Raw genomic sequence first — 22641 nt, forward strand, 5'->3', positions numbered from 1 at the left:
GAGCACTTATTGCTGGTGGCAAATGTCGGTCTCCCATCTCCCGCCCCTGTACCTTTTCGGGCATTCTAATTCTGTTTAGTGCTGTGTGAACTAGCCACAACTTCTCTGGCTCCGGGTTTAAGTATTCACGTCTATAACTCGAAGTGTTGAATTTGATTGTTGATTTTGTGAAAAAAGAAAAAACTCCAGGAAACAAAACGTTCTTCCCCTCACTTCGTATACGGCGCGTGCGCAATTTATAAAGGGTGTGCGTTAGCGCGATGGGTTGAGACGGAAGTGCTCATCGGAAGTCCTTCAGTGCTACTCTATCCTGGTAGTACGATAGAGATTTCGGAGGACTGTTCTGCTTTACGGCTCCAAGTAACCTTTACATTAATTTCCGTCTTTATCTTCACTTCGCTGCGAAGATGGCGTCTGGCAGTGGGGTAGGTTCCTGTGGGGGGCGGAGGAGCTTCGGGATTTTCAGCTGGGGATACGAATGTTCTTTTTCACGGGTCTTCCACTACAGCCTGGTCCTGGAGATCGCAGTCTTAGGGCTGCGAACGCTTTCTTCGGCGCAAAGTCGCGCCCAGGAGCTGGCGTCTACGGGTCCCAAGTTGCCCAGGCCGGGGGGCTGGTCAGTCAGAGCTTCACTGCCCGCTTATCGCTGCTGTGCACGGGCATCTCCACAAGCCTGGGGTTATCTCGGGTTTTCTGAAGGCCTATAGGTCACACAAGCAAACAGGATGGGCCTCCATTGAGCAATTACTGTATATAATGTGTGGCAAGCACTGGAGCAAATAGAAAGTTCCCATTAGATTGTGTGGCTTTGTGCAGCTTACTGCCTGCTCCGAGGGTAAGACGTCAATCCAGTTCTGATAGACACTATTGGATGACTCTTGCTTTGTGTTTTCCGAGGATGTGGAGAGTGATGAAAGATCCTTAGAAGGAGATGACTTCTGACCCTGTCTTTACCGATTATATTTAACAAGTTGGGGAAGGGAAGGGAGGATTAATACTCTGAGCTAAAACAGTGCTGTATGTTTTTTATGCTTGAGTATTGAGAAACTACCAACTAGTAGAATTTCCAAGGAGAGTAACAGAAAATCCCTTAAATGTTTCCTTTTTGACAGACTAAAAATCTGGATTTCCGCCGAAAGTGGGACAAAGATGAATATGAGAAACTTGCAGAAAAACGACTTAATGAAGAAAGAGAGAAAAAAGATGGTGAGTTAAACTCCCTTGAATTTCTGCTTTCTCCAGGCATACAGGGATTGCAGAAATATTTTAGTGAATTAGGAAATCTTAGTTCTAGTCTTTGCTCTTACTAGCAGATTCTTGGGCATTTGAGCACCTCTCTAGGTCTCAGTTCTTAATTATGACTTTTTGCCTTTTATTTTGCCTTCTTTCTTTTGTTGTTGCCTTAAGGCAGGGAAATTTTAGAGCTCAGAAATACAAGTTTGAGACTGTGGATTACTATTGTGGACATTCCTCTCTACCTTCATTTTCAGAAAAATCTTTGGATTGAGATAAAGTTTATGTCCCGGACCCAGTAACATCAGTTAGCTTATTCAAAAAGCAGGTGTCTGTATAGTAAAATTTGTGAGTGTAGGTCCTGTGAATTGTACTTAATCTTTGAAATACATTCTTTGAGTAATTTAAGAGTTTGGGGATTTGTTTCCTTTTTGCTGATACTGTTGGGGATTTCCAGGCTTATGGTGCATGAGACCAGGCTCGGGTGAAGTAAAAGAATTTACTCAATTTCAAAATAAAAAGTAAAAGTTTATTTTTAGTCACCAAGAGTGGACAAGAACTCCCAGATGGGAGTTAGAGAGTTCTGTCTGTTCTGCCCACTTTGGTACAGTCAGAGTACTTACTTATATGATCAAGGTTAGGTTTTGAGGGCTTTTGAGACAATAGAGAACTTTTGGGTTTGAATAGGCTTCAGTAAAGTTATAGAAAGTTTGATTAGTGATAGTTCAAATCTATAGAAAGCTTAAGTGGTGGTACTTAACATTAATTCAGTTCTATTGAAAGTTAAGTAGGAAGGGGGCAGCTAGGTGGTGAGGTGGATAGAGCACCAGCCCTGAATTCAGGAGGACCCGAGTTCAAATGTGGTCTCAGACACTTCTAGCTGTGTGACCCTGGACAAGTCACTTAATCCCAGCCTCTGAAAAGAAAAAAGAAAAAAAGTTAAGTAGGAATACTTAGCTTTAGTTCAGCTCTATAGAAAACTTGGGTAATGTCAGCTGAACTCTATAGAAAGGTTAATTAGTGGTACTTAACAGAGGTCAGGTCAGGCTGGCTTCTAGGTGAGATTAGGTGAGATAAGGTGACTTCTGGGGTCTCCAACCTCAGTTTCCCTTGTCAACACCGCTGGATTATTCACACAGTCAGTTTTCCCTTTCTACACTTCAGCTGGCTATTGTGGTACCTTTATTGCATCTAGCATGCACCTTTTGTCTATTTCCTGACAAGCTTTATTATTTTTATTTTCAATCCTACTGATGAAATACCTATCAGCTGCCAAGTTTGTCAGCTTTAACCCTGACATCTCTTGTATCTGTCTTCATTGTTCCATATCTCAGCTACAATTCTACATCAAGCCCACATCATCTCTTTCCCAAATTATTGCAAATACCTCCTGATTGGTCAGATCTCTTTACCCCTTCCAATTCATTTTCCATACCATTGCAATATATTTCTAAAGCGCAGACCTGACAAGTTACTTCTCTGCTTGGCAAACCCTAGTTGCTCTCTGTTTCCTGTTTGGCATTTAATATCAGCCTACCTTTTTAAGCTTATTGTCTGATATAGATTCTAGGGTCCAACCAAATTGGCCTTCTTTTTCTTTTTAAAATAGAATATTCCATCTCCTAGATATGGGCCTTTGCACAAGCTTTCTAATTCTCTTGCATAAAGTCCTCTCTCTGTTTATCTCTTCCTGTTAGAATCTCTAGTATCTCTTTGTACTATATTTTGTATGTAAGTGTGTAGGGGGTGATAGGGTACGGTGCATTTTCAGCTCCTAGTGAAGTGCAAGTTCCTTGAAGGCAGGACTATTTTTTCCCCTTTTCAATCCTCACTACCACATGATACTATAATGTGATAGGTGCTTCAATACTTGTGGTTAGTTGATTGCTTGATCCATCCTCTTATTAAATTACTTTAATCAATGAAGTCTTCCTTCAAAGTATAACTGAAGTCATACCTAAAACTTGAATATAAAGCTGTCGTCTTCAAAACCATTTAGTACTAGCTAAGAGTGGTGGATCAGTGGAATAGATTAGGAAAAATAGTCAATGACTATAGTAATCTATAGTTTAACAAACCCTAAAACTCCAGCTTTTGGGATAAAAACTCATTTGACAAAAATTGCTGGGAACACTGGAAAATAATGTCAGAAACTAGGCATAGACTTCATACCCCAACCAAAATAAGTTCAAAATGGGTACATGAGTTAAGTGTAAAGGGTAATATGCTAAGCAAATTAAGAAAGCAAGGGATAGTTTACCTATCAGATATTTGGAGAAGGGAGGAATTTATGACCAAATAAGAAATAGAGAACTTTATGAAATGCAAAATAGTTTTGATTATATTAAATTAAAAAAGTTTTGACCAAACAAAACTAATGCAGCTAAGATTAGAAGAAAAGCAGAAAGCTAGGAAATAATTTTTACAGTCAGTATTTCTGATAAAGGCCTTCTTTCTAAAGTATATAGAAAATGGAGCCAAATTTATAAAAATACAAGTCATTCTCTAATTGATAAATGGTCAAAGGATACGAACAGACAATTTTCTAAATCATTGCTGATGAGAGAAATGCAAATTAAGACAACTCTGAGATATCATTTGACACCTCTGGCTAAGATGATAGGAAAAGATAATGATAAATGTTGGAGGGAATGTAGGAAACCTGGGATACTAATGAATTGTTGGTTGCGAACTGATTCAACTGTTCTGGAGAACAATTTGGAAATATACCTAAAGGGCTGTTAAACTGCATACCCTTTGATCCAGCAGTGTCGTTAGTTTGTATCTCAAAAATCATAAAAAAGAGAAAGAACCTATATGTGCAAAAAAATGTTTGTAGCAGCTCTTTCTGTGGTGGCAAAGAACTGGAAATTGAATGGATGCTCATTAGCTGGGGAATGGCTAAATAAGTTCTGGCATATGAAAGTTAATGGAATATTATTATTCTATAAGAAATAATGAACAGGCTCATTTTAGAAAAGCTTTGAAAAATTTACAAAGTATTACTGAAATATCTCCTGTGACTTTTCTTCAGGCCATATCTTAGGGATTTGGAAGTTGGTAATTTAGTCAATATCTTTGAGGAGTATTTTGTGTGTCATGGACCCCTTCTCAATATTGTAGTTTTTGTTTTTTAAGTCATGTATAACTAAAGGAAATAATAACATTTACTTTTTTTTTTTCCTATCTAAGCTCATAGACCCCCTGAAGTTTATCATTAGACTTTCTGGGATTCTGTGGGATCCCAGGTTGACACCAAATATAGTAAATTTTTTGCAGCACTTGAGTCTGGAGAAAAGGAGTAATGAAATTAAACTGTTGAATGTACCGAGATACATGCTTTACACTTCATTCCTAAGTGAAAAATACTTTCATTGAAAGGAACCATAGTTTTTTGCATTTCCTTCTGGCCAGGTCTCACTGACCATATCAACTTTTATTTCAGGAAAACCAGTGCAGCCTGTCAAGCGGGAGCTCTTGCGACACAGAGACTACAAGGTTGACTTGGAGTCTAAGCTGGGAAAGACTATTGTTATCACCAAGACCACCCCACAATCTGAAATGGGAGGGTGAGTAGCCTCTTATTTTACCACAGAGGACAGAATGTATGAGTGATCAGTAGTAACTGTTAGTAGGGTAATTTCAGTTTGGTGTTGGGAAGGGTTTTTTATAATAAACTTTAACTTAATCGATAGACTATTATGGATTGGTTGACCATCAACTAAGTTGAAGATTGTTGGAATTGATTTTTTGCAGTGATGGATCTGGAAATGGGATATTAATAAGAAAAATATTTGGGGATGATCTCCAGAGCTTGGAGTAGTGGGACCTTAGGGGTCATGATTGATATTAACTCCTTAGATCTTGAGGATTCAGGCCTCCTGGCAGCTCTGAAGCTTTGTCACATTAATAAGGATTGTCTCCTTAATTCATAGCTGCAGTATAAAGAAGGAAATAAGGACTGACCAATACTTCTTAAGGATTTCCTGACCCTAGGCTAGCCACCATGCTTCTTCTCTGGGACTTGCTAAGATTTTTGTAGGAAGTGGCCATAAATGGCAACTATACCCTCCTGTCTACTTTTCTTAGCAACTTCTCTCTTAGCATTTTTTCCTGTTGATCTTGGGATGTCCAGGAAATAAAAAAAGTTAGCAACTGTTGACCTAAAATTTTCAGTTAGGTAAAGGACAAAGACATGTTTTCATTTCAGAAAGCTCAAATGATAAATATTTCCTTGTTTGTGTAGGTATTACTGCAATGTCTGTGACTGTGTAGTGAAAGACTCCATCAACTTCTTGGATCATATCAATGGCAAGAAACGTAAGGAATGAGGAAATTGGGAATGGGTTTTGGGGATCCCCACAGCTCTTGCTGGAGGCTCAGAGTAGATGCTTTTCTTGCCTTTGCACAGGGAGTTCCTTTCTCCTCATCAGTAGATGTTTATGGAGCTCATGAGGTACATCATACTCTTTTGTTCTACAATACAATTAGCATATCTTCCCAGCCATTCAGTTTCATTGCCCAAATATAGACACCTCCATCTTGTTCTTTGAAGTTGCTAGATTCAGGAACAGAAGAGGTCCCTGAAACTGCCTTCAGCAAAATTTCCTCTTGTTTCCTGAAACCATATTGGTTGTGGAGAGATAAATTGGAAAGAGTTTATTGAGGCATCATGCTAATGTGGCAGCAGTACTTAATTTGGAGACAGTAGATTTGAGTTTAAATCCCAGCTTTGCTACTTAGCTAGCTGAATGACAGTGGACAAAAAACTTCATTTTTCTGGACCTCATTTTCCTCATTTGTAAAATGAGAGAGTTTGGCTAAATGTTCTCTAACATCTCTTCCTGTTTTAAATCTATACTTTTAAGGTCTTAATTTGGGGGATTGGAAGTAAGTGTAGGAAAGAGAAGGGGGATATGAAGGAAACTAGGGAAGTAAGGAGCTGGAGGAAAAATTGTTACATACTTCTCCCCCTCAGATCAGCGGAATCTGGGCATGTCAATGCGTGTGGAACGGTCCACTTTGGACCAGGTGAAGAAACGCTTTGAAGTGAATAAGAAGAAGATGGAAGAAAAACAAAAGGACTATGACTTTGAGGAGAGGATGAAAGAACTCAGAGAGGAGGTAACGTTGAAGCCAAACTGAGATTTCCATAAAATGTAACTTTTATAACCACTGGGAAGCAGTCTTTTGTTAACGTCATATAAAATGGATATTTCCTAAAGAGCATATCCTTCCCCTCCATCCAAATTGCCTTTTTATTGTTTCTAAACCCAGAAATGAGGAATGAAATCAATAGATACAGGCTACAACATGGTTTCTAAACCCAGAAATGAGGAATGAAATCAATAGATACAGGCTACAACATGTAAACCTCAGTTCTAGTACCATCTTCCTGACTTGCTTATGTTTCACAGGGAAGACACTAGTCCTTTAGCAATGAACCCTTTGATCCAGAAAAATTTATTTCTGACTCCTGATTTCTAGAGCTTCTGGTCTAGTGGTCTCTTTTGAAGTTGAAGTGAACAAAAGTTTGAAATAAAAGAAATGAAACTTGTTCTATGTATGAGATCATGGTAAATTACCCTGCCAGTAGGAAAAAAAGAATCTTGAAAGCCATTGGGTATGTCTTTAAGTTTGGTGGGAATCTCTGAAATTCATAGACAAATATCTATGGTGACTGTTCTTCCCTTTGAGAAACTGCAGTTTACTTTGGGCCCTGATTTGGAGCTTCATGATGCTGCTGGTTATTAGGAAAACTAAAATGATCCTTCATGGCTCTTTGTAGGAAGAGAAGGCCAAAGCCTACAAGAAGGAGAAACAGAAGGAGAAGAAGCGAAAGGCAGAGGAGGACTTGACATTTGAGGAGGATGATGAGATGGCAGCTGTTATGGGCTTCTCTGGCTTTGGCTCCACCAAAAAAAGCTACTGATTCCCTCTGAACTTGTCTTATTCCCAAGCCTGACTCTGTGGGATCACTAATATCCAAGGCAATTGGGGAAATTCTTCAAAGACCTGACATGTGAAGGGAAGAAAGGAATTTGTTTCTCTCCCTTACAGCCAGAGTGTGGCCAGGATCTGGAGAAGTTGGGCTCCAGCCCTCTAATTTTCATATTTAATGGAGCTGCAGTTCATCTGTCCTAACTTCCTAATAAAACAGAAACCTCCCACTCATCAGCTGCTTCCCCGAAGCTCTTCCTGCAACCATCCTTCTATCTTCCCTTCTCCCTCCCACACTGATTACCCAAATTTCTGCTTTTGTTCTCTTCAAGCCCTTGCCTTCTCTACCCTACCTCACCTTACACCTCCAGTGTTCTGGCTGTTTACTCCTAATGTTCTGTGGCCATGTGTGTGCACATATAGTGTTCTGCCAGGTACTTGTGTATGTGTGTGTGTGTGTGTGTGTATGTGTGTGCATGAAGAATTCCTGTAGAGGACTGGAGCCCAAGCCATAAGGCCACAGCTGCTCTCATTACTGATGTCTTAGGCTGCGGGCGCCTCCTGTGGCTTGTTTTAGAGCATGTAATGGGGAATTAAATGGATGAGTGTTTGCTGTGGTTTGTTTCTGATGAGTTATTTGATCTTTTATTTAGTCCTGGGCTATTTTAGCTTTTTAATTTGTATATCTTAGATGAAAATTACTCTGTTTTTGTCTTCCTTGTATTTAGGCTCCAATATGAGTTTTAACTGATGCAAAAAGCCCCAGTGTGGGATTTTGTGTGTGCCTGGGGATAAACTAACATATATAATTAAAGGGAAAAAAGTATGTTGGCTGAAACTATTTCTCATAATAGAACTGGATATATCATCTTTTTTTTTTTGTGATCTTTGCTCTTTTTCACACTGATGCTTTTTGCATAGAGCCCAATCTTAAAATTTCCCATCTTTTGATTCCTATTAACCTTTCTATATGAGTGCTACAACCTTTTCCCCCCTTCCCACTTTCAGATTCAGCTTTCTTACTTTTCTCATAGTCAATATTGTTCTGTTCTTTGACTTCTAATAGAGTCACTACACACCTGACTTTTAGCATAACAGCTCAGTACTGGTTTGGGGGTCAATCATTACTAGCTTCAGCAGGCAGACCTATGAAGACTTCTGATCCTCAGGTGAGCAGCATGAAAGGATAAACATTTTAAAACGTTCATTTTGGGGGGGTGGATTTGGAAGGATGTTGGATTCTGTGACATTAAGGAGTTAGTTCCCTTTGGGGAGGGTTTTGAATGGAATGCTTTATCTGGTGAGTCAGTGGAAGAGAGGAGACAGTAGGTAGATTCTACTGTAAAAGTTTTTCCATCAGCATTCTCCTTTCCCTCAAACTCCATTTCTTTCCTCTCCCCTCCCTCATTTCCTATCCATGAGAATGAGATCTGGTCGTGTAAATATTCCATCTCTTATACCTATTTCATAAGTCAGGCTGGCACACTTAGGTGGGATACTAGTAAAGTCTGTTAATTGACTTTCTTTGTTGCCACAGTGAAGGTCAGATTTATTTTTTATTTTTTTGAGAACTAGTGTTTATTCTTGCTTAGCTCTTCTGATTCAGATTTATAGCATCAGTGCCTATAAACAAAACTTTCCAGTGTGCCTAATCATTGATTGAAGCCCTGTATGAGTTACATCTACAGTAATAAATGTGTACCAAAATTCCAAAAAGATAAACTTGTATCAACAGGGAACCAAATAAAGTGAGTCTGTGTGGCATCCCTTTAGATCACATAAATCAGCTTCATGTTCTGCTGGTTCTTTTTCAGTATAATCTTTTTTCAGGTCATGTCCTCTCGTCCCTTTTCATAGGTCTTAAGCTTCCAGAAGGTAAAGGTTTCCATAGGATTTTAGCTTTAGAGTTATCAATTTTTCTGTCCTTTTTAGCAGAGTCCAAGTATTAAAAGAACTTGTCTCATTCTGTAGTTTCCTAGGAGCCAGAATCTGGATGTGTCTTTGTGACTGACGATAAACTCAGATTCCAAAATTATATTTTTTGCTAAATAGCAGGAGACATCCCCTAATTCTGTCAGAGAACAGAGAGACCAGATATGGGCAAAACCCTTATTTAGTACATTCTTTGACTCCTCAAATAAGAAAGTGAGTGCTACTTCAGTTTCTTGCAAAGATCTTTCTTAGTGATATCCTTAGAGCTTTAAATTATCAGTCCTAGTAGCTAACCCATTCCTCTCAGAGCTGCTTTAGTGATTACCCTTTCATCAACAACACCAACTTCACTGTGTGATGTCTAGTATAATTAAATTTTACTTTCAAATTCTTGGTGATTTTACCCTCTTGCCTAAGTGCAATTTTCCTTCCCAGATCTTGATTCCACAAATCCAGATGGCAGGGTCTCTGGGTCATGAGGTAGGAAGCTAAAATTAGTTTTAGTTTGGAGGAATCACCAGGATTGTTACTGGTGACTGGGAAACTTGAAATAGTTTTTGTGCTGTAGATCGTATGGTTGTTTGTTATTAGAACTTTAGGTTCAACTAAAACTGGATGAGAAGGCCATTAAGCCATGATAACTACTTTCTTGCCTAGTGTTCCACCAATATATAGGAAGAGACAACCTTTACCATTTTACAATAATGTATAAGGAGCACAGAGGAGATAAAGCAACATAGGATTCTGCAATGAAACATATTTAGTTTGAATATGAATTATTAGGATTGTTAGAATAAAACCTCACATTAAAATGAAAACCAAAAACCCAATATTATTCACATTTTGGTAACTAGGAAGAAAGGCCTAGTTTATTATGCTGAAGATGAGATGGATGTAGGGGAAAGAGGATCCAGGAGAGTTCAAAGATTTGTCTTCATAATACCAAAGGTAATTGAAGACCCAAGTTTTGAAGGAATATATTAGGATCACCAATTTAGATTTGAAAAAGACCTTAAGCATAGCCCAAGTCCAAATTTTTCATATAAGGAAACATTTAGAAAAGGTAAATGACTTGGCCAAGATCACTAAGGTGGTAAAGAGAAGTGGGTTTCCAATTCAAATCTTATAACTCCTTATCCATTGCTTTTTGTATACCTTGCTAACTTCCCCCCAAAGGGACTCCAAATAAATTATTGTTAATAATTTTGTAGAAACCATAGCTCTGGGTGTGGAAACATGTATAGGGACATAAATTTATTTTTAGTTTACTTACAAATCACCTAAAAAGTAAAATGGAACCAAAGAGCTTTTACTCAAAATTGTGTTTTACTCTTTCTGTGCCAGACCTAGATTCCCATTCCTCTCAGTCAGAATTCCTTGCTCTAGCCCCACTCCAATTACAAATGATCTTTTCAATCTGATCTTTGCCTGAATATGTCCATGTTTCCTACTTGGATTTATGCCTGGATTTTATCCCATTCCAATGAAACAGTTAAAGTAAAATCTGTAGCCAACTTTAGGAAGAATTAGTTGGTAGAAGGCAAAGTAGATGTGTATCAAATGCAGAAGTTTGGACTAGATATGCCCTCAGGCCCATGTATGAGTGGTGAAAGAACTTAGCCACACTGATTCCTAAATGATTCAAAGCTGCTGGATATTTTTGAATCATTTGTCCCAAGAATACATTAGACTGGAAGATTTAATTCATGTTTAATCTGCCCTTAGCTCAGTGGTTCATTCTATGTCAAATTTCAATTATGAGTAGACAATTTTACCCATTAAGGCTGTAGATCCCAATGCATTTTATCTGCTTTTTTTTTTTTAATAATTTTTTTCTTTTTTAGTGAATTGAACAATTATCAACAGATATTTCAACACAAAAGAAGCACAAAAATAAGTGTCTCATAAGAAACTGAATTATGTAAAATTTACACACACATGTACAATATGTGTACAATAGTACACACATAATTCACAATGTGCCCATATATGCATGTGCATGTATACACATGTATGTGTGTATACACACATATATAACAAAATTGTAATGAAACTACTTGGTTTCTGTATCATTCTAAGCATTAAAAATGTAGTTTTTAACTCTCCACCCTACCTTATAAAGTGTATACATAAAAATGTATGTATGCATATGTATATGTTTGTTTATATGCACATATAGACACACATACATATATGTTGGTATTCAACACATTGTCCTTGTCTGAGAAGATATATCTCATTCTGTATCTCTAGTTGGTCACCTCTTTGTCAAGAGATGGGAGATGCTTCATCATAAGTCTTTTAAAGTCATAGTTTTGTCCTGGTTTTGCTCTTTTTTTTTTTTTTTTTGCTTCAATTCATAACCGCCTTTCCATATTTCTTTGAATACACTGAGTTCTTGTCATTTCATTTTTTTCCCCTGGGTTTCTATTGCTAATTGTGGAGCTATTTTCTTCTAAGGCTTATTTTGGGATTCTGTTACTTGGAGTTTTCTTCTGTTTACTAATAATTTCAGCCCAATTTTATTGATGGGACTCATACAGGGCTTGCATGTTCCTGAACTCTGATAGACACAGATTCTGTCTCCTGCCACAATACCAGGTTCTGCCCTATCAGAATTAGGTCTGCTTTAGTCCAGTTGCTACAGTTTTGCCTTTCTTTGTTCGGGATAAGATTGGTAGCTGAGTCATGGTAGCAGTTATTTTATAGGACTAGTTGGGAAATTGTCAAAAGCCAAGTCTTTCTATCTGCAGCCTTGGCCCAAGTTCTGAAGAATCAGGCCTAGACCAAGCCCTAATCACTACATTCTCTTGACTCTGAGGTTGGCCTTGGCTTGTCTCTTGGGATACACCTCAATAGAAATGAGAACTCCACTTTCAGATATGCTGGCTTCAGGTTTTCTTAAGTCATCTAGTTTTGAAACAACATCATCACTAATTCCTCAATTTCACTCACCCCATACATTCAAAGCAGTTGCCAGATATTAACATTTCTGTTAATGTAGCTATCCAAAGTCCCCTTATTTATACTTATACAGTCTTCATTTGAGTTCAGGCTCTCATCATCTCTACTCTGGACTATTGCAATAGCCTTCTAACTTGACCTCTTTGCTTTAAGCCTCTTTTCTCTTTATCTCTCCTCTATTTACCTGTCAAAGTGACTTTCTTAATGGGGAGTCTCATCGTCATCTCTGATTCAATAAACTATACTGGCTCCCTGTTGTGGGCCATCCTTATTGAGAAGCCCAATTTGGCAAATGAGGTTTGAGGTTGGAACAAAATATGATGCTGATGATTCATCTTACAGTTAATAAAAAGAGACATTTAGCCATAGCTAAAGTATTTGCAGCATTGTCCTTGTTAGACTTTAGATTCCTAAATCTCCATTAAGACCTCCATTAAGAAACTTTTTTTTTTTTTTTTCTTCTGCAGAGTGTGGTGTTTCTCTTGCCTGGGAGACGGCCTATAAATCTGGGAAGGACTGACTTTGAATTAATTTTTTATCCTCTCATCCAACAAAGTCAAACAGTATGTGTGCAGGGAGTGAGAGATCATAGAGAAGGAGGGAATATCAAGTGATTCTTTCATTTTACAGTTGAATAGTGAGGGGGGAAAAAGACATCAGTCCCAATCAAGAGAGTAATTTCCTTTTGCAGGTGTTATGATATGGCTGATGTAGCAAATGATGTTACACCAGGTGATGGATGTGCTTTAGGAAAAGTATCAAATGTTGGGGTTCAAGTCATGTGAAGAATTCACAATGGTCATTCACTTTGGCAAAGGGCAGGTTTGTTTAGGGGAAGAAGTTAGACAAAATGATGGGATACAGTAGATACCAGGAATGGTAAATATGAAAGAGTGGGAGAGCATATAAAAGACAAATTTCTTAGCAGAACTCACAATTACTCAGGAGAAAGGGAGCACTCCATGAGGTTGGGGTATGCCCTTGGCTGTCAGGCTAAATTCTACAGGGGACTTAGCACTCTGGGAAAATTAGTTAGCTATAAGGAGAGGTGGGGTCAAGAGAGAAAAGATATAAAACATGGTGGGTTAGGAGACAACTTCAGGCATGGAGGAAGGCTAAGAGAAAAGATAATCACTAGGCAGTGTGCTGTGGCAGACTGACCCAAAGGAGAGCAATATATACAGCATAGGCCATAAGCAAATTTATAGGGAAAATTTAATCTCAGGGACATGACTGGGATTTCTGACAAGGGTGGGACCATGGAGCTATAAACTGATCTTTTATGAGCCTTTTTTCTGCCTGCCTCAGGAAACAATTCCATCAGTGTTCCATTTTCTCTTTGCTAACCACACTCACCATTCATGATGTGATAAGATAAAAAAGAGTGCCAGGTCTCAAGTCTGGAATACTCATCTTTCTGAGTTCAAGACTTGGACTGTACTGAATCATTGAAAAATAACCTCCCCCCCATAAAAAAAAAAAAAAAAAAAAAAAGACCCAGAAAGGTCTGCAGATCTATCTGGGATTTGAAGAATCAATGATAAATTCTTGAGAGATTGTTTAAAAGTCACTAAAAGAACCATAGGGCTAAAGCTGAGCTTTTATTTTTGTACTTAGGAAGTTGGATTGCATCAACGTCTTTAAAGGAAGAGATGTAAACTAGGAAGGTGGAGGGCTAGCCTTATTTCCTTCTATTAGCTATTTTTTTTGTCAAAATGATTTGCAAAGTCAGGCAAAGAGGCTACAAGGTTTGAAAATCCTGAGGTGAAGAATGACTCTAATTGGGACCATAATTATATCAGGCAGGCTGCTTCCGACACACTTTACTTCCTACTCCACCCTGCTTCTTGGGAGTGAGGCTGTTTCCCTTTCTAGTTCTGGAATCCTTATCAGATCAATACTGCCAGCCAGTGTAGCATGAAAAGATGCCAGTTTATTCATTCTTGCTTCCACTCATCTCAGTAAATTTCTGAAACAAAATATTCTTTCCTGGACATCGCATCTTAATGTTTCTTCTCTTCCCTCTATTAATATGTAAGCTCCTTGAGGGCAGAGATTATTTTAGCATTTCTTTTTGAATCCCTAGAGTTTAGCACATAGAAGAGGCATGATTTTTCGTTCACTGGAATGGGCTTCATCTCTATTCTTTACTGCTGCCTGTGGGGTGTTTTTCAAAATCCTTGAAATAGTTTTGAGGCACTGGGATCCCGATCAGAGGTGAAGTAGCAAAGGACACAAAATTTTAGCCTAAAAACATTCAAAAAGGGCTTTGTTATCTCTCCTTGGTTAGGTACAAGTCAGCCTCTCCCACATATCAAAGTAGCTATCATACTGCTCCTGTAAAGGATTCCTTTAGCACCTTTAGCATTCAGTAGATGGCTCTGAAGAGCTGAAGTCCCGTATGATGGAAAAAAGGAGCAGTGGGGTGATCACAAGACCAACGGAGGCGTCCTGAAGAGAGCATCGCGATGATGTCACCTAAGGATGCCGGTGGCACCGCAAATGATTTGCCCTCTACTGGATAGTTGTGTTCACTTCATGTTCACTTCTTTCTAACTCTTAGCTAGCCACTCTGTTCCTAGCATTTGCACATTCCATTTTTGTTCCTTTGTCTCCCGGGTTTTTTTCATTTGAGCCTTACCCTCGCTTAGTAACTTGTGAGGGGTGGGGGTCTAATAATAATAGATAACATTTACGTTATGCATGAAGTTTTGCAAAAACCCATTTTTTCAGAATGTCCAACTTGTCCGTTACCCCAGTTTGGGGTTTTCTTGGCAAGGATATTGGAGGAGCTTAGTCGTTTTCTTTTCCAGGTCATTTTACAGATGAGGAAACTGAGGCTTGTGGTTAAGTGACTTAGAGTTACACAGTAAAAGTCTGAGGTCGAATAGGAAGAGAAGTCTTTCTGACTCCAGGTCCAGCTCTCTCATTCACTAAACCACATTGCTGTCCCGCAGCAGCTTAGAGCTGCAAAATATGCTATGCAGTTATATTTGGCCCTCACAGCAACCTTGGGGGGTAGGTACTCTTACTTTCTGTATTTTTCACATTGGGTAACTGAAACAAGGCAGGATATAAACTCAGGGTTTCCCTGACTCCAAGAGATCCTCTTTATATTAATAGGAAATTTTCTCTTGTCACTTTATTTACTTTTTGATTAAATTACTTCTGGTTGATAAAAAAATAACCATCGATGGGTGCTTGCGCACTCAGTTTTGAGAGGTTTGTGACCTGAAAAGTGGCCAGAATTTGAGGTAGTTTTTCTGTGGGCCCACAGGTGAGCAGTAGTTTCTTTTATTAGCGTAAGGTGTGCGTGTGTGCGTGTGGTGTAAGTGCCCACACACTTCCCTCTCTTTGCTTTTCACAGTTCCGTCCTTGTTTGATGACGTGATGCATTTTACCTACTTAAGCATAAAAAAGGGAATAAGCAAGCGGGCCGGCCTTAGCTCAGCGGTTCCTTCGACTTCACTCGTGCACCACGATTTCTGATCGTCTCGCCAGGGGTTCAAATCCCGAGGTGATCCGAGACCCGCGGGCGCTTTCCGACCCTCTTTTGCTTCCCACCTCGAAAGCACTCTAACCACCAAGTCAATCCAGGTGACGAAGAATAAGAAAAGAAAGGGAGAGAATCAAAACCAGACCTGAATTTAAGCTTTCTATAATTGAAGCTTTCTTGCAGGAAAAAAACAGATGATCTTTTCCCCAACGGAATGCAAGGCAAGAACGTCCCAGGAAAGCTCAGGTCTACAATATTGCCCTGCTGGGAAGATGTCCCTGTAGGAGATTTCTTCGTCCTACTCTGGCACCTACTCCCTCATTAGACAGTGAAATGGGAATAGAATTCGGAGAAAGTAGGGAGGGTTGGACACTTACACTGGAAAGTCATCCGAGTCAGAGATGTTAACTAGATCCCTGGATAAACTGCAGAACGTCACACGCTTCCAGGTGGGCTCTAGCTCCACGATTCCTTCCCTAGGAGTGTTTCTCCTAGCAGCACCGTCTCGCGTGGATTCCCGTTCCATAATTATCCTCCCCTAATTATTATTTTTTTTTTTTGTGGAAAAATATTTCAATTCTGTGCAATTAAAATTAGGCATTTTATTTTTAAAATCAATCAAACCAAACACTGCTTTTTTTCCCCCTAAGCAATCGGGGTTGTGTCTTGCCCAGGAAGGGTCAGCCGACCCAAAGCCCCGCTTTTTCACTCAGATAATAAAATCAAACGATTCTTGGTTTCATCATGGCGCCATCTTGAGGCCAAACTTTGTACTGCATACTGTACTTGCAAGTCCATTTATTAACAAACAGTCACTATTACTTTCACAACCACTTCCCCTTAGAAGTTCTGGATCCCGAACCCAAGAGCCCTGGAAATATCAGCGGCCCCAGACCAATGGTTCCAGCAGTCTCTGGGCAGATGGATCCCAGCTTCTCTGACACTGTATATATCACCAGTTGTTCAATCCCCAAGAAATTCCTTGACACTGTCAAATGGTTCCGCATCAGAACTGTTTATTATTTCATCAGTAGAAATGACATAAAGAAGCTATGTAACATCTGCTTTCCCACTGCAGTATGAGGACCTTTTCATCTGAATTGAAGCTAGATCGATTAAAATGGGAACTATCTGAGAGCAGGGACCATCACAGTGCTCTGCAGATAATAAAACGTTTAGGAAATACATTTTATGAAATTTACATTTTTATTCTGTATCTGGGGACGAGTTTGGTCAAATTACACATTCTCTTTTCCCCCCTCTTTTCTATTCCATTTTCACTTGTCATTTAGTGTTTTCCATTAGGAGTAGAGGACCATGGAGATGTAAAAGTTCTTATTTTGTCAGATTTTTTCTATGTTTTGGTTAATTTTGCTCAACATATTTTTCCTCTCTTTTATTTTAAATTATAAATAATGGCACCTGTGAAGAAAAGAGGGAAAAATACATTGGGAAATGGAAAAACAAAAAACTGGAAGAGAAGCTAAGGATCTGGCCTCCGGTCCTCACTGATGTAGAGAACTCCCTGGTCAATATTTTCTCTTCATCTTAGAATCTTAGAGAATTACCCAGATAACATCCTCATTTCCATATTAATTTGACATGCCCATTGATAATTAATATTTCCCTGATTATTTAACCCTGTATTTCTATTGAGTGTTTTGTAGGTGGATTCATATAGTTCCCAAATTTCTTGATGAATAGACTTGTAAATAATATATTCTGTATTTTTATTGATATGTTCAGCATTTCTGTATCACCAAAATTTTTCTCAGTATTTCTTTCTCTAAGGAAACTTATCGCTTGTAACAAATACTATTTTTTAAAGGAAAAAAGAAAAATTGGGAAATTATAATAATTATTATAAAAAAAGGAAAAAAGGAAAATATATGCAATGTACCATACCTGTGAACATCCAACTTCTATAAAAGATTGAAGTGATAGAAATGTCTTCTCTTTCTTCTTTAGAGACATGTTTGTTCTTCTGTAATGTTGTTGCCTTTATTTTTGATTGTTTTGTGGTCATTCTTCCTTTAAGTTGTTGTAATGGTGATATATATATATATATATATTGTTTTCCTGGACCTTGGCTCTTTATTTTTTTACCAGGTCCTGTAAATTTTTTGACCTTTCTCTGAATTCTTCATATTCACCTTTCTTCATATTTATTGTTTAATTATTTTCTTTTATTTTTTGCTGAGGCAATTGGGGTTAAGTGACTTGCCCAGGGTCAAGTGTTAAATGTTTGAGATCACATTTGAACTCAGGCCCTCCTGACTTCAGGGCTGGTGCTCTATCCACTGTGCTATCTAGCTGCCCCATATTTAGTTATTTTTAATGGAATATCTCTTTCTGTCTCTTCCTGCTGAACTTTGTTGGTAATATACAAGGATGCAGTTGATTTATGTGGATTTATTTCATATCTTGCAATTTTGCAAACAGATGCTTTCCTACCATTAGGCAATGAGACAACTTAAAGCCTAGTGTATTTCCCCTCAAAATTAAAGACTTTTGATTTGGTCCCCAATAGAAAGCAGATCAAGGATTTTTCCTGGTTATCCAACCTCCCTGGCAGTCCACAAGTGAAGATGTGTTAAGAGAACTTGAACAAAGTTGTTGATGCTTTTGCCCAGCTTCCATGGTCAGACCTGGTGGGTGTAAATCCAGAAAATTGTTTTTGAAGGTAGTCTGAAACTCCACATTTGCTAGTATAATAACAGGTTGGAGTGAAGTAGTCAGTCCAAAGAAAAATAAATACTTTACAAATATTATTTCATATGATTCTCACACCAAAACAGGGGGGTAGGTGCTGTTATTATTGCTACTTTACAGTTGAGGAAACTAGTAAATGTCTGAAGCTGAATTTGAACTTAGATTTTCTTGACTCCAGACCCAGTAATCTATCCACTATGTCACTTATAAAGAAGATAAGAGAAAATGGAAGGATATACCTTATTTGAGGGGATAGACTGTGTGGCCTGATAGTCTGGAAGGTTTAACATTCAAAGAACATAATGTCTTTCGGTTGGTACATTGCAAAGCATTAACCATCTATGGGGCTCAAACATTCAGAATGGAAGCAACCAAAGACTGATAGTTGGATACAAAAGACAAGTTGAGCTAAGGCTGACCTACTTAAACCTCATGTTCTAGAGCCCAAGGAGTTCTAAGAGCTCAGCACCACGGGATCGAACAAGATTAAACAGGTCCTTCACTTCTCTACCTTCACTCCAACCCCTTCCCATTAGGCTTGGAATAACTCATCTAGCAATAAGACGGTCTACATTCTGCCTTCCTCTCCACAGCCTTAGATAGTCTTACATCACAGATTAACAACTGATGTTGATCTTTGGATTCACCTAATCTTTCATGTATTCTGTCTACACTGTATCTAATCTATTTTGTGCCTATGTTGCTTTTGCATATGAAAGTCTTTTAATTAATAGTACTGTGCTACCTATCCACCTCTATTGCCTGAGTACTGGGTATTAATGTCCATAGGGTTCCCATGGGTAGCGCCTATATGATATCAATCCAGGTCAGAAAGCTGGAGTCATGATAAAAAACTTGAAAGGCCACTGGGGGAAGGATACTCTAGTATAGTCTCTATTAGGACAAGGTTAAGAGATTCACTAAAGATACACCCTGGCTATTATCACTCAAAACCCTTGACAAAATCCAGATAAGGAACATTATCTGGAATTTGGTACATTTCTCCTTTGCTGGTGGAAAGATTGTAGAAAAATTGCTGAGTAAGGTGATAACATAGTACAGCAGTTGAGATACAAAACTAAGTATAGTCTGGAGTCTCATCTCCACCAGAAGCTTAAATCTTCTTTTGTGAGACAATTGAGGTTAAGTGATTTGCCCAGGGTCACACACCTGGAAGTATTAAGTGTCCAGGATTTGAGGCCCTTCTGACTCTGGGCCAGTGCTCTATTCACTGCACTATCCAGCTGCCCCCAAGAGTCTTGCTATAAGAATTAAGCACCTTATTTGGGTCAGACTGACCTCCTATTCCTCAGGCTTGTGTCTGGGGGTGGAATGTCAAGTGTAGGAAAAACCATAGTTACATGGTACATAGTGCCATAGAAAATGATAGCTCTTCTTTTATTCAGGTTGAGGCTGGATTCTTTGAGCTGCATAGAAAAGCTATGAGTGGATCTGAGACAAGGTAACTCATTGTAGACAACAGCAAATGAAGGATCAATACAGGAATTTTATCAGAATTGAAATAATTATTCTCCTGGGAAAGATTACATAGAGTTTGGATCAGGCTTACAACAAAGTTTCTAAAGGGGTAGTAGTTACTAGAGGGGAATAAGATAAATTATCTGATGGAAAGTGTTCAAGACTCTGGATTTGAATACTTGCAGGTGAAAATATGAAGAGAAGAAAACAGACATTGGGATCCTTCCGGGGCCAAAGGCACAAGATGTCTTGAATACATGTGGTCATCAAGTGTGTTCCTATCTATTAGTTTATTCTATGAATGTGCTTACTTTATCCACTAACACTGTGTGTATCTGTGGGAGAGTACATCCCATGTTTATGGGGGTAGGGGAAGTATTTTGTAGCTATTGTTCTAACTCTGCTTATTATCAGCAGTTTCACTTGGTTTGAACACCAAGGATCGTAATGTCCTTCTCTGGATGAGCCTGGTCATCTGAAATCTCATCATCATGGAATTATGTTGTTTGCCTTTTTCCAAGAAAACTGAGACATCAGGGAAGTAATGCATGACATGCAAGTGAATTGGATTTAATGAGGGAAGGCTGTGCAAAGTTACTAGCCTCATTTTCTTCTCTGGGATCCAGTGGGCTGATGTAGATCAGGACAATTGGAGATGACCCTGGATACAGTGGGAGATATTGGCCTTTTTAAGCTAAGGCCTTCAACGGGTCTCAGTTTGACTGAGGCAACCATTCATTCAATAAGTAAGACTAGAAAGAAAGAAATGAGGCAAAGAGTTGCCTTTTGTACCTAATTTTAAAAAAGATCAATCTGGGAGGGGAAAACCCTCAGGATTTCTGCCCAAAACAGAAACAATTGCTGTATACATTTATTCTGAGACAATCAGAGCTTAAACATAGACCAAGTAGGGTTTGGTTTGGGATCTTTCCTTGACCAATCAATGAGAGCCAGGATGATCTGGATATAGAGTATGTTTTGCAAGAAAGACATCTAGCTCATGATCCCAAGATACCTTAAATATGATATCTGTAAATACTACTAATGACATCCCCAAATACTACTATGGAAAGACACCAATGATGATTCTATAACTGACTGAAAAATCAGGTGAAATGTTGTGGGTAAATGGCAAAGGTGAATAAAGGTAATTTATCTTGCAAATATTTAACCTCAGATATGTGTGGTCTATGTAAAACAAGCAAAAAATTTAAAAAGAAACTCAGAGAATCTGATGAAAGTGAGACCAATGGATAAAATTATCCCAGCTGGAAAGTCAAGGAGACAAGATAATTGAGATCACACCAGTTTGATATATAAACACTACCATCAAGATATAACTAAAAAACAGAACTACTTTCTGTATGACTGAAAAAAGATGGTCATACACACCAAAGTTTATATTCCTTTAGGCAGAGCATCTACAGGAAAGGAAAAGGAATTTGAAGGAAGAAGAAAGGAAGTAATGAAGGGAGGGAGGGAGGGGAAAAAAGGAAGGAAAGAAGGAAGGAGGAAGGGAGGAAAGGAAGAAAGGAAGAAAGGAAGGAAGGGAAAAAGAGAAAGAAAAGAAGGAAGGAAAGGAGGGAGGAAGGAAGAAAAGAAGGAAGGAAAGGAGGAAGTAAGATTTTTACACAGGTTGTTAACATGTAGCTGTGATGGTATTGAACTAATTTCAGGAAGTGGAGATGCGTCCAGGAAAAGTTTTCCTGCCTATTACACTGTTACAAGCATTGAGTATAATCTCATTCACATTTTCTTTTAAATCATTTCCATCAAAATTCATATAATATACAAAAATAAGGGAGAAAATCAAAGATGTGGATTTTATGCTGTTCTGGATAGTGGCACAAAAATGATCGTGTTTCAGTCATTCTAGGAGATACATTTGAGGGAAGTAATTTTGTAACCTTTAAAAGACTTTGGCCTTAAAAAAATCCATATTTGGAATACATTGAGATAATTTTGAAGTTCCCTGCTGGTTATCAGCAGGGTAGTGAACACTCTGACTCTGATGTCCCTAGAATAACATTAATCATTGGAGTAACATTAATCATATCTAACTAAAACCATTTCCATTCTGTTTAAATTTTAACAGAATACTGCAGACAGTAAATTGGTACCTAATGCTTCGACCATTCATGTAGCTTTTGCAGAGACATATGAGATGATAAAATTTAAGTGGTTACAATGAACCTCACAATAGCTTGCCAGTATCTGAAAAGGGTCCTGAGAAATTTGACTTTGTCAATACCCTCAATACCAGGATAATGGAGAGAGTGATTTAGGCAAAAACATAACAAAAAGGTGGAACTTATTACTGAATGAATGGGACATAAGATGTACTTGAGGAGGAACTCACAAGATCTAGCTCACTGACTCCTGAGTTTTACAGGAATGTTTTTAGTAAATTCCTTTGTCTATGATGGATGACCATATAGGTCATTAGACTGTGAACTTCTTGAAAGCAAGAACCATCTTTTTTATTTAATTGTGTTAGCATTTAGCACAGTGTCTGACTAATAGTAAATGTTTGATGAATGTCTATAAACCAATTCACTAACTGACCATATCATTCTTGACCAATAACATGTATTGGTCAAAGGAGTCATCACAACTTCTAATAGTCCACATGGATCACCTATTGAATTCAATATCACCTTTGTGATGTTGAAGCAGAATGAAAAAATACTTATATGTAGATTATATGAACAACAGAATTAAAGTGAAATAATACATCATGCCATGAGTTCAAAATGGCCTGGACCATGTTACTTAGACAAAGATTCTCTGTACTAGACAGTACAAGTATTGTCAGATTCTTATGGAAGAGGAAGACAGGGAAAAGACTGCTGTCATCTGCATAACTGAATTTTACTAGTTTGAAC

General features: G+C 38.4%; 1 protein-coding gene across 1 annotated transcript; it reads left to right on the top strand.

The window, feature by feature from the left end:
• ZMAT2 (zinc finger matrin-type 2) lies at positions 1-8956 on the top strand. Its single transcript, XM_074291590.1, has 6 exons — positions 1-425; positions 1113-1206; positions 4679-4802; positions 5480-5553; positions 6212-6357; positions 7022-8956. The coding sequence occupies exons 1-6, from the start codon at positions 408-410 to the stop codon at positions 7163-7165; spliced, it is 600 nt and encodes a 199-aa protein (XP_074147691.1). The 5' UTR covers positions 1-407; the 3' UTR covers positions 7166-8956.
• The last annotated feature ends 13685 nt before the right edge of the window (positions 8957-22641 follow it).

This window comes from Sminthopsis crassicaudata, chromosome 2 (assembly GCF_048593235.1).
Source record: "Sminthopsis crassicaudata isolate SCR6 chromosome 2, ASM4859323v1, whole genome shotgun sequence".
Classification (NCBI taxonomy): Eukaryota; Metazoa; Chordata; class Mammalia; order Dasyuromorphia; family Dasyuridae; genus Sminthopsis; species Sminthopsis crassicaudata.